The sequence below is a fragment of the Lepidothrix coronata genome, unplaced genomic scaffold (genome assembly GCF_001604755.1).
Source record: "Lepidothrix coronata isolate B3197 unplaced genomic scaffold, Lepidothrix_coronata-1.0 Scaffold17, whole genome shotgun sequence".
NCBI lineage: Eukaryota > Metazoa > Chordata > Aves > Passeriformes > Pipridae > Lepidothrix > Lepidothrix coronata.
The window spans coordinates 6,648,751-6,662,354 of NW_016690197.1; the positions used below are offsets into that span (position 1 = coordinate 6,648,751).

At 39.2% G+C, this 13,604-nt stretch overlaps 1 protein-coding gene across 1 annotated transcript in view; it reads right to left on the reverse strand.

The window, feature by feature from the left end:
* The window catches only part of CUNH10orf11 (chromosome unknown C10orf11 homolog), a 645,699-nt gene extending 632,652 nt beyond the window's left edge, over window positions 1–13,047 (reverse strand). Inside the window, exons 1-2 of the mRNA XM_017807157.1 lie at window positions 12,971–13,047; window positions 8,506–8,606 (exon numbers count right to left, since the gene is read on the reverse strand). Coding sequence (XP_017662646.1) covers window positions 8,506–8,606; window positions 12,971–13,000 — 131 coding nt within the window. The 5' untranslated portion in view covers window positions 13,001–13,047. The remainder of the gene's footprint in view (window positions 1–8,505; window positions 8,607–12,970) is intronic.
* Between the last annotated feature and the right edge of the window lie 557 nt (window positions 13,048–13,604).

A 13,604-nucleotide genomic window follows, 5' to 3' on the forward strand; every position in this document is an offset into this window, starting at 1 on the left:
GGCCAATACTTTCCATAGATTGTGATAGTCTTCTTTTTAATAGTTAACTGATTTTTTCTCTAACATTGATTCCTGTTATTCAGTACAGAATTCAACACAAAAAACAATTTTTGTTTAAGACTGATTAAAATTTTCACAAGAGGAGCTGGTTTGACTGTGCCAGTGAATTAAGCTGCCTGGGTACCCAAAGAACAAGTGCAGATTGTGTGGATTTAGCCTTCATCCATCTCATACAGGAAATCACATCAAGAAAAAGCAGTTTAGCCCCTCCACATTAAAACACAAAGAAAATTATGTGATGCAAACACCAGTTCACTGGGAAATGCTCTGCCTCAGTCAAAAGCTCTTATCAACAGCCTTGAGTCAATGGATGCTTAATAAGAAATCTGATCTCTGTCCAAGACCAAGTTTGTCACTCAACTTTGTTCAGAACTACAGATTTCACCTTTACTCATAATTGCACCAGTTACAGACGGATATCACCAAAAAAACAACTTTGACCATCCATCACAGCAATATTCACCAGCTATATCCAAGGATGTAACAATTCAAGCTCACAACTTTATTTTACTTCATGTCAAACTGTGCAGTTTGTTTAACATTTTTACCAGACTTCAAGCTCTAGAAATCCTCACAAAAATTCTCCACTACACAATGTGAACACACACTGACCCTCCAGCCAAAGGTTCAGGTGACAATCTTCTGCCCAATTCTACCATGTGATACTCTCTCAAGACAACTCCTTCCACAATGTTAAGCCTTCTTGAGAAAAGTAGAACAGAAAAAAATCTTAGGTTCTGATCTGTCAGATACAGTAAATCAAGGGATAATGGCCAGCATGGGGGGTCAGAGGTATATATACTACAGTGTTTTCACAGTCTGTTAGTGACTATGTGGCCATAAAAAGTCAAGGATCAATGGAAAAAAGGAGAGGCTGCTGGGACTAAAGAAGATAACAGCCATCCGTAGAAGACTGAAATACAACAACTTATATTCTAAGTTCACCCTGACATAATACTGAGTTTGGAAAAATAACTTTTCCATCAAAAAAGCAGCTTCTATCCTTGGCACAGTATGCCTAAATTGGTGAGATATTTAAATACATACCATAACCCATTAATTTGATCATTTTAATATCAGTCATTGACTGGTCCCCTTCATATCAACAATAAACTAATGACTGTAAATAACACACACCAGGAAAATACACGTCACAAAATTACACACAGACAATACTCTGTAATGGCAAATATTCTATAGTCACATTTAAAGCTGACACAATAACAGAACACAGGCATGGCTATTGTATGTGAGACAAGGTATATCTTAGTCGTATTTTTTAATATTTTCAAAGTTATAAAGTGTGAAAAAAAGTTTTCCTTATACATTACCCAGATCATATCCGGTTCCTGGTGAAATGCCACTTTTAAAATGGAAGAGGCATGGTGGGAGGAAAAAGGAGGGGAAGAAGAGAACAAGGAGCAGATTTAGTTTTGTCTATCAACTATCAAAAGTAGAGATAATATTTGAAGTTCATAATTCTTTTTGCTACTGGTAATAGTCTCCTATTTTTCCAACAGATATACATCTATAGAACTTTACCTTATAAAACTTTCTAGGTATTACCCATGTAGAAAGAGAACCTATTATCACACTTGTCTTCAGTCCATCTAGTAGACTATTTCACATTTATTTTAATAGAAAAATAATTATGCATCAGGTAGTCCACAGTGATTAATAAACATGTAAGACTTCAACTGAAAGATTATAATAATCTATAGATTTTAAATAATTTCAATGAATCCTTGTGTATAAATATTTCATTTAGTAAAATGATTCTAGAAACTGAATTGCTTCTAAAGAATGACCACCCTTAGCAGTGTTAGTGGACGTGTATTTTCAGACATTCATAATATTTCAACATTATTTAAAAAACAGCATCTTGTGCTTTATGTAGGACATCCCTTTAAGGGAAAACTTTAAGTACCCACCTCAAAATGCAATCCTACTCATTTGAACTTGATACATTACTGCAATAGTAGAAGAAAAATTATCGAAAACTTATACATTTCAGATAGCTTAGCTGTGGAAAACATTACCTCTTTGTTGAAGTCTCTATATACAATTCCATTTACCTTGAAAAAGTGAACTATTTCAAGTATAAAATTTACAAACATTTGTAAACCACTGTTTTCTTAGAGTAAGAAAGAAATCTCAGCTACTAATAAACATCTTCTTTTAAAAAGGCAATACAAAATCTTCAATACTTAAACATATTCATTCTCTTTTCACGTAGAAAACTGTGGTCATGCCTGATAGAAAATAAAAAAACAAGGCAAGTGAAAAACATTAACAGCATAGCTCCAATATACTTATTTCAGACAAGATACCATAAATCATCTTGAAACAAAACAGGCAATTATAATGTGCACAAATGTTATGATATTATGCATCTCTGCTGGTCCAATAGTTTAAATTATTGAAACTGATGGTTGAACAAGGGCATATTGTTTCAACACACTTGGATTACTCAAACGATTCAAATTCTTCCTTTAGGTCTCCAGTGCTTTGCAGATCTCTCTAATGTCAATAAAGAGGTAGATAGATGTTTCTTAGATAATTCAGGCCACATCTAAGGGGATTAAAATATACGACCAAAATTTCTCTAGCGTTGTCTTTTGTAAACAATTATGTGGTTTTCTTCCCTTCAATACTGTAAGAAGCATCTGAAATTAAAGCAAGTACATACATCTCCCTTCAAAGCATTCAGTGAGAACAGAGCAGCTCCTTTCTCCTTCTAACCACTATCCCATATTTCAATCCTCCTCACCTCAGTGTAAAGGAAACAGGAGTGAGAGCCATAAGACAGAATCATTTCAAAACACAATTAGCTATTTGTAAACACTCTTTTTCCTGCAGAAAATCCACAACTGTTAGTTGCAAGAAAAAGCAGCACGTAAGGTAAATCAATTAGCTTGCTAATTTCTCACCCTCATTCATTTAGCTCTGCACTGTATTTGTCGTAATTGACTATAATTATGTTAATTACCAACTCCAGCATAATTACTATATTTATTGTCATTGAGCACACTACCTACCCAAAGCAAAGCTGGCATTTGTCGGGCATCAAAAAAATAAATAAATAAAACCACACAACTGTCGGGAGGGGTTTCTCTGAAAACCGGCTGATATACCTTCAGCAAATGAAAGGGCAAAAGAGATTTCATGCAATGCTAGTTTGAAAGCATCGGTTCATTAAGGATATTAATTTTCTGATAACTACACATTTAAGCATGACACACTGGAGCAGTATCTACAGGATTTAGCAATTATTAATGCGTGACAGTTTCAAATGCTAAGTGAATCAATTAAACAGCAGCATTCACAATTTGAGAAGAGATAACTGCTTCATAACTGCCTAAGACTACAATTTTCACATGACAAAAAAAGGCCATTCAGGCTCCTTCAAAACCTGACAGGTCAAGAAAGAAGTTTGAAACAAAAGCACCTTATAACCATCATCTCTCCTCTTTACTTGTCAGATCAACTTTGCTAGTGTCTCCGCTGAAATGGCATCACCATGCCAGCTGCCACAAGGTGATTTTTCATGTCTTGTCAAAGAAATCTTTTATTCTATTTGCTCTGCATTAACATGTTACATTTATTGATCAAGCCCTTTCTGCAGCCACAGCAGGGCACTGTGCTCTTATGCCTAAGGGGGCTTTGATGTCCTGGTGACATTCTAGACCAAATAATGCACATACTAAATGGATTTAATGCAGAAATGTGTTTGTGCATGACAGCTACATTAATAACAGCCCCTCATACTGATAAATATGCAATCGCTACGATTAAGAGTTACCCAATTATGGTGAAAATATTTTTCTACCTTATAAATAAAACCATCAAAAAGTTTTAACAATAGTGCATTTTCTTCAACATTTTAAAATGCTATAAAGATGAGTCTAAAGGCTGTAAAAAATGTCATGCTTTGTTTTGAATTTTGGCTTTTATTTCCCTCTCTCTTTTGTTGTTTATCTTTCTGTTCTGCGTATCTTATTGCTGCACAGACTGGGAAGGTGGCAAGAAAAAAAAAAGCCTCTCTTTTCACATACTCAACTCACAAAGAGGAACGTGCCCTGTAAAAACTGAAGCCCATTTTCAGGCTGCCACTTGCATATTCCCCCAGGCAAGAAAACAGTAGGCAGAAGAGAGAAACAACAATCTCAAGTCCACAGAGAGGATATTACAAAGGCTCAGCCTCACGAAAGTCACGGAGGAACATTCCAGATTAGGATTTATAGTTCAAGGGGATGTTTTCATATATACACCTTCTTCATCGGAGAGTGGAAATTATGCACAAGCACATACTGTGCAAATTATTCATGCTCCTAGTAGAAATAATCTGCACCCTAGAGAGAGGGAAGAGATACTTGTATCTCTATGAGCACAATTATTGGATTAATCCTTCCTCATCGGCCAAGATTAAAGATTCACTCTCACCTCATAGCTTAGACCCAGAAGAAACCTCTGTAAGGAAAAGGAGAACAACTCACATGTTTAAAACTACTGAGGATAAAATTACAAATGGACTTCTCTGTGAATTGAACCGTAGATGTTATTCATAAAAGCATGGCACCTATTTATACAAAACCACTGATATCAAGTTATTGAAGCACTGCAGTGCATTTAGCCTTTAATATGAAAAGAAAAATTTGGTACAAATAAAGTTATCTAGGACAAGTAAAAAAAGCTTTGAATAGGTTGTGGGTTGTTTGGGTTTTTTTCTTCCCACCAGACAGCATGATGCATCTAAAAAAAGTCTTTGTATTTCATCAAAATCTCTACTCTCTACCTACATTACATTCTTCCTACTCACTTATTGCTTTCTTTCCTTCACCAGTGACTACTACTTACCTTCTTTTTTAATGAAATCCTTAACTTTCTATGATCAATGAACAATAGTTTTTTATGTCCTCTTGAATCCTTTACAGCAAAGTCTCCCAGTAACACCAACACATCAATGACTTTTCTTCCCATAGTCTATGCCTTCATTAAATGGGACTTGGGGAATACTTTCCACGTATTATGAAAGGACTCTGTTATCAGGGACAGCTATCAAATACAGTTGCCATGAGATACTCAGGAGCAGATTCCCAAAGCAAAACACGTCTGCTCCTGAAACATGCCTTATTGAAAATATACAGTGTAAATCGTTCATTTCTAAAAGGGCTGAAAATCACCACCAACATCACATCAAAAGAGCTGCTACAACTCACGCCATTATGACCACACCAGTAAAGCTGCAGAATAATAGTATTTAGGTTGAAAGGGGCATCTAGAGGTCTTCTAGTCCAATTCCCTGTATAGAGCAGGGGGACTTCAAAGTTAGATCAGGCTGCTTGGGGCTCTGTCCAGTTGCACTTTGAATAGCACCCAGGATGGAGATTCCACAGCCTCTCTGGGCACCTCTTCCACTCAACCTTCCCCGCCGTGGTTGGAAATTCCCTTGCAGCAGCCTGTGACAACTGCCTCTGGTTCTTTTGCTGTACATCTGACAAGAGTTTGGCTCCATCTTCTTCAAAACCCCCCTTTAGTCCCAAAAGGAAACAAAAGACATAAGAAAGCATTTAAACAACATCTGTAAGGAAAACGGCATGAGAAGAAAAAATTCACAAGTGGACTATAGTTGTCTGGGGTTGAAGGGTTTCTGTCTCTCAGGGATGTAAACAGCACACAATCCAGTAGCACCATATCTTGCAGATCACAGCCAGCATCTTTTAAGTAAACACTAGTTTCTTTCACTGCTTCGTACACAACAAATTGCTCTTACTCCTCCTTTTTCCCAGCATCCCCATAAGTTCCCTTTTGCCATTCACCTCTATCTTTCCTTTCCCTCACAGGGAAAAGGGGAGACACATAGCTATTGCAACACGTAACAGTCCCTTTGGCTGCCAGAAGAAAGAGCTGGATCCATGTACTGCTGAGGGTAATCAAGAAGAGACACTAGTTCTTGGAAAAAGGCAAATAAGAAAGAAAATTCTTTTTAAAAGCAAATTTTCATGATTATATGTATCAAGTGTTGTTATTAGATTTACCACATCTGATGCAAAGAGAATATGGCATCTACACAAGCCCTAAGTTTTGTTTTATGAAGAGGAAGGGGCTCTAGCCTGGGAAGGACTCTGAAGTCAGAAAAAAACCTGGTGAAAAATATACGTTTTCCTCTGTATTAAACTGTCAGCTCAAAAGAACTAATTACAACCCTCCCCTCCTTTTTTTTCTATGTATATATTACAATCAGAAAGAAAATAATCAGAGAAATCTGAGTAAAAAAACACCATACTAAGAACATTTGGTCTTCCTTTTTCCTTTCAATGAACACACACACTCTCATCTAATAATAAATCATACTATAATGAAAATTAACATATTTACTGCAAATAATATTGTGCCAGCAAAGCCTAGTATTCTCTTCATTTTTTCATTTTTGATCACCCTTGGTCTTCTTCATTCAACTTTTGCTTTTACCGACAGATAAGCTGCAGTAGAAAATCAAACTCCTTTTAAAAGCAACATTAAGTGTAGACATTAAGATTCTCAGCATACTAAACTAAACTTTTCAAATTAGGCATTCGCTGATAAAAATCATAAAACTCATTGCTATACTACAGCACTGTCAGATTTTTCAAGCAATAATACTTGTTTAAAGAAGATGACACTGCTTACACTCACTTCAACAGCTGCCCAAGGCATTCTTCTATATTGACATTCATTTAAGGTTATAACACTTATTCTATATCTTATCTGACTTTCTCTATAATATGCAGGCACAGGGTTTATATATGAGTGCAGACCAGACTGAACAGCTACTATACCATAAATACTTCATTCTTAGTTTTTATATGCTTAGTATATCTATCACTGCTTAAATAAAAAACCATTACACAGCTAGCTCTCATCAAATTTAATATTAGGTTCCCAAAGCTAAAAAAAAAAAAAAAAAAAAGGTGAAAAAAATAATACACTTCTCCTCTTTCCCCAAATCTGATTTCTGGTCTTAAAATACTTTCACAGATTTACAACTGTAAGCTATCCTACATCACAAGCTGATTGTTCTCCCCCAAACCTCAATAAAACCAAATTATATCCCTTCTGAAAAATAGGCTAAGTGATAGTGTTTTAGGCAGAGAAGGAAAGAAGGGATGAAAACACAGATTTCAGAACTATAGCACCAATTGAGCCCTCCAAGAAAACATGATCAGAGTTTTAAAGTGGTATTTTACATCCAAATTAATGTTATTATTTTACTTTATGAAATAAATTCAGAGGAACTGTTCTTCAAATCATGCATTAAATGAAAGAAACACTTTTTTTTCTCCAGAAATGTAAAGAAGGAGCAGTCTTGTTGATGACATGCTAAATCTAAATACACATACAGATCTTGAACTATCTTCATGACAAAATGAAAAAAAAGTCCATTCAATCCCCTCCCCCAGCAAAACTATCTCTTCTGATAACAGTTTCCACAGGTTCAGAGTCATCATCCAGAAGTATAAGACAATAAACCACAGATTTAGTGCCTCCTTTGCTCTGCTACATCTTGCATGTAGGAATCAGTCCTTCAGAGTTGACAGTGACTCAGGATAACATTTTTGAGTGTTAAGTAAGTTAAAACCAGTGTTTGTTCCCTCTAGGAAAACAAGGCACCAGCACACTACCTGTCTTACCCCTCACAAGCAGATTCTAAGCTTACACTCAATAAAATAAAAGGAAAACTCAAATGAGTCCAACCCTACCAGCGAAAAACTATGTTTTTTTCTTAAACAGAAGATTACACTCCAATCCTTTCTCCCTACTTACCTGCAGATTTTCCAACCTGAAAAACACACTGCTGAACCTCAACTGATTCTCTCACAAGGATTAAATGAAAAACAATACTGTAAAAACTAAGAGGAATACAACAGAATTCTGTATCAATCCATATATTTAAATAATTAGAAGGAATTACAAATTCTAACTGCACTTAGCTTTAGCATTTAACTACGTAGCTGCCCAAAAATAAAATCATAGAACAAAATACACCATCTAGGAAAACAGTATTATAAACCATCTATGATAATAACCTGAGATTTATAAATTAAAAAAAGAGTGAGAGAAGCACACAATTACTGGTAGTTTGGTTAAGAAAAATTCACTTTTGATCCCATTCTTCACTTCTTCAGGTAATAATGCTTATTTTCCGTTTTGAGCAGAGAACAAACCACAGGTTCCTCACTGGGCATCACTTATGTTAACACAATTAATTTCCACACTCACCTGGCTATTTGTGTTCCAAGTGTGCAAGAAAAGGAGACAAACATTACCCATAAAACAGTGTTTTCCACTTGATAACAACTAAATCTACTTGACATACATATGTGTTTCTACTTTGAAAAAAAAGGTATTCTATTTTAGGAGTTGGCATCCCATATTGCACTTGAAAATCTATATATTGCCACATACCTTAACAAGTTGAAGCTAAGATCTAGCCTTTTTGCCATATGTCCATATTTTCGTCCTAGGAATTCTGGAATTTCTTCACAGTCTTGACTAATGTAGGACACCTGAGAATTAGAAGTAGAAAGGAAACATTTCATAAGTGGATTTAGTTTCCTGTCCAAATTCTGTCTCATTGATACAATGACAACATGCAATACCATGAATATTCATTACAGCTTTAAGCTATCTAAGTTTTACTGCTATAAAATCTATCACAATCTCATTTTCCCATTGATACCTTCAACTTAATATTTATTACATCTATAGCCTTATGTACAATGCTTTTTCTCCTTTCAGGTAAAAATAATTTGATTATAAAAATCACCTTTCTTCAATTTCGCTGTTAATATTTTGATCTAACATTTCTTTCTATTACCATTCTGATACACTCCAGAAGAAATTTGTTGGAAGTATCAGAAGCCATCCAAAGGACGTTCCAGTTTGGCCCTCCATATACAACACACTAAAAGACTGTTTTGTAAAGTTTGGTGCAGAAATACCTAAGCAGTGTATTGTCAATCCACTCTCATAACCATTCCCTGAGAAGATTATTATTCCCAGTAACATACCAGGGACAGAGCAAGAGGGCTGCCCACGATCTGAAAAACAAAGCGTGCAGCTTTTTTTCAGACAGTCATGTAACTTTCAAAGATTTCTGGCTTCAACACCTATGTTCAGATCACATTTCTCATTACACCCAAAATACTCCTAAATGTCTTTTCTCTTTTTCATACCAGGCCATCTAACCAACCTTTAGCAAACATAGGAAGAATTAGTGGTAACAAAAAAACCAGTCTACTCATATTTTTTTGTTTGGTTGGGGTTTATTTACTTTTTTAGCCAGAATTGAGTGACAGTATTTCCAGAAAAAACATAAACAACAAAACACCTGAATTTTTCTATTCTTTCTGCTGTACTGCTTTAGAAGTCATTGGTTTGATTTCTTCAAAGAAACCCCACAAAGCTTGTCAAACCTATTGTCAAGAACTCTATACACCTATATTGGCTCATCGTCTCTGTGTTGAAAACACTGACATTTCAGATTTTGTGCTACAGAAATCTTGGTTGCCCTTACTGGTAACTTACTAGTTAAGTGAACTTCACCACTGTATTAGACCACTACCTTTATGATATTGTTATTATCTCCATATTTAATATAAAGTCAATTTAAATACCATATTCCACTGGTCTAAAACATGTTAGATGAAAAGTATGCAAAAAAGAGTCCATCAGATTTTGTTTTCATAGTATTTCACCTTCTGTTAAAATAGGGACTCCTCTGCTAAAATAGGGACTCCTCTGCAGAACAGACTGACAGTATGCACTTTGGCAAGTCATCCTGGTCTCTTACACTCTAAAAGTTATTGCAATCTGATAACACTGTATGGCATCCCATTTAATTAATTTTGTTCAATAACTTCAACAGATAAAGCTGACAACAATGAAATAATTTTTACGAGCAGAAAACAGGTAGCTTGAAGCTCAGTTTAACAACTTCTTCCCCTTGTTAAATCATACCTTGTCTTGCAATATATTCTCCTAGCAGACATACACATGACTTTAGCAAATATAAGGACAAAAGGGAAAGGAACTGTTTGGGGTAATTGGCATCCTATTGGTTTGGATATAACAGAAAATGTTTTGCAGAATTTATTGAATTAAATATGTGGGGTTTTTCCTCCAGTCTACATCCAAGATAAATTTCAATGCATTTTACAGCACACACAAAGGTATGCATAAAAGAATTGCTTCATTCTTCACTGAATGGTAGATTTCTTTAAATTAATACTTGCAAACCCTTCAAAAGTCATCATGTTAACAGCAGAATAATTCTTTGGATTAAGCATTTGGTTCAATGTAACATGTTGAAAAAGAAATGACTAAAATATGATGCCTACTAACACTAGGAGTGCAAGACCACCTTAAGCAACTACAAACATAGCAGGACCACAGACAACTTTGCTTTTGACCCAGGGAAGAGTGGTGGAGAAGAAGCCAGGGACTCCGGACTGCATTCCCACTGCTTCAGAAACTTACCTGGCCATAAAATCTCTACCTCCACAAGGACAGAAGCTGAAGAAAAAGGTTCAAACAAATGTGTTTTGGAGCACGGAAGAGGCAAAATACATAAAATGTTGCAAAGCTTCAGCCTTGGAACTGTTATAATATACATATACATTTACATAACTGGTAAAAACAGATTATTCACAGGCATATCTGCAGATGACATATGGTTATCATGACCTTTTAACACTCAGGCTTTTTAAAAGGGATTTTACTTCCATAGAGTTCAGTTCAGCACATTCACAGTACAAACACATTTTTCAATTTAAAACAACTGTATTTATTTTTCCAGAAAATACACAAAGGGCATTTGATTTTATATTTCTATAGCCCACATACATTAATTTGCTTCAGATACCCAACAGCCCTCTTTATGGTAAGAACAGCAGCAACTGCCAGCAATGAAATACGTGATAAACCTTTTTGAACAAGTTTTCCCCACTTTTCAGTATTTGAACAGTGTTGATATAAAACAAGACTTTAGTAGTCTGGACAAGAAAAGAACATTTCTTCATTTTTGTTCTTTCAGTTCAAAATCATTTACTCGGGAAACAACAAAACGTACATAATTCAGTATTCTTCCTTTTGCATCCATCTCAAATACCCTCAAAATGAGGATGAGCTTTCAAGTACATATCCAGATACGTCATTACAGAGATGAGAGCAAGCAAACTTCTCCCACGACTCCAGCTCTTTGGCTGCACGGCACATCAGCAACAGCAGATTTCTTAGATTTTTCTATACCAGTCACAGAACATCACATAGGATTAGAAACTGGATGTAGAGGTCTCCATTGCCTAATTCTCCAACTCAAATATAGTAGAGGTTGGTCACAGTCAATCATTCTTATTACTGGTGCCCTGTTCAATATCCCACTGAAATGTTCAGAAAGTTTCCCACAAAGCCCAGCATCAGATAGGCTATGGACGTCTCAGATACTCTTGCAGACTCTTCAACACACTGTATGCAATTCAGGAAAAAAATACGTTTTTACAAAATATTTAGAACATAAGTTAACCAGTCAACAGCAGTTGCACCTCTCTTCTGCTCTACTTTCAGAGGATATTACCATTTAATCTCTGAGATCATTTTACAATGACACTCATTGAGTAACCTCTTCAAGGAATGTCAGCAAAAAGTCATGTATGAACTCTCAATACTGCATATTCTCTTCTACTGAGGGGAATTACATGTGGAGAATATTTCCAGTCAGCTGAGCATTATATTTTACTCTATGCTGCTAGAAGATTGTATGGTAGGCACATAGCCAAATTAAGGGGCTAAAGGCATGCCCAAGGGAAGAAGGCAGTGTTACTCAGTGCCACAGTGCACCACAGAGACCACAGGAACCGTTTCCTGCAGCATCTGCAAAATTAGCCAATTACCTTCATAGCACATGAATTCCATACAGAATAGTGACCAAATTAAAGAAGCAACTAGATGGGCTGCACCTTGGCTTAATGGCAAGCCATTTTCAAAAAGAAGACAAGCTTCATTTATTCGAGGGGGGGGGGAAGCAGTGAGAATAAATAATCTGCTAATATTAGCCAAAGGTTCAGCAGTAATGTCACCAATTTCTAACCAGAAAATTTTTCAGTAGCCATGTAAACCACTGGGTATAGGCCAGCAGGATGTGTTTTAATTACCAACTTCTCTGTAACCGAAACGAAACGTACATAGTGCTTACTCTCAGGAGGAACAACACTTAGCAGACCTCAGTCCTTCCCCTTCAGCTTTTTCCCGGCTGCTGCTTTTTTTCAGCAGCCCATTCCAGGCCCGAGAGAGCACGTGGGGCTCACCCCGGAGCACGACGCGCTCCCGGCCCGCCGGGCCCCCGCTCCGGCTGCACCGCACACCTCGTAGGGGAGCGAACGGCGGGCAGAGCCGCGCTGCTGCCTCAGCACAGCCCAGGAATGCGCCTGTTGCACGGCGGCAGCAAAAGTGGCAAAGCAGCACTGCCCCGTCACCGACACGGCGGTGCTTCGCTATCTCCCAGCTCTGAGAAAGCACCGCCGGGGCACATCCCCCCCAGCCCGTGGGGCTCTGAAGCACAACCCCGGGGCCACCCGGCGCTGGCGGGGGCAGGGGCGGCTTCTCGGCCCCTTCCCTTCGGCGGCCGCGGGCCAGCGCGGCTGCGAAGGGGCGATACCTGCGGGGGTCCCTGGCGCGGTGCTACGAGAGGTTGGAAACCAACCCGCCTCTGCCCTTGCGAGACCGACCTCCCCCCTCCCCGTGGGACCGCAGAGCGCCGGGAAACGGCGCGGAGTTGGAGCAGCCCCCCCCAGTGCCGGGGGCGGGGACGCGCCGGGCGGGGCGGGCTGCCCCAGCAGGTGGGGCCGCCGCCGCACGAGCTGCGGACACTTACTTGGGCTCCGCTCACCACGACCCCTGCCATGGCTGCGGGGTGGCCGGGGCTCCTGGGGCTCGGGGCCGGAGCGGGGCGCGCCGCTCCCTGCAGCAGTCAGCTGACGCGGGCGGAAGCGCGGCCGGGCCGGGGGCGGTGGCAGCGCCAGCGCCGGGCTCCCGCCGCCTCCTGCGGCCGCGCGGGGGGCGCAGCGTCGGCCCCGGGCAGGACCGGGGCCTCCAACGCGGGGCCGACGGGCGAGAGCGTGGGGCGAGGGTCTGTGTGTCCAGGCCCCAGGCGTCCCTGTGTGGCAGCCGCTCCGGGCCCCGCTGTGACATCCTGCCTAGAACGCCAGTCCAAAGCGGCGCACAACCGACCGCCGCGCCTCACAGCATCACAGGGGCACCTGGGCTGGAAGAGACCTCTGAGACCATCCAGTCCAGCCTGTGACCAAACACCAGCATGTCAACTGGACCATGGCACTGAATGACACTTCCAGTCTTTCTTAAACACCTCCAGGGACAGTGACTCCACCACCTCCCTGGGCAGCCCATTCCAATGCCCAATCACCCTTTATGTGAAGAAATTCCTCCGTAAACCTCTCCTGGTGCAGCTTGAGGCCATGTCCTCTTGTCCTGTCGGTGGTTGCCTGGGA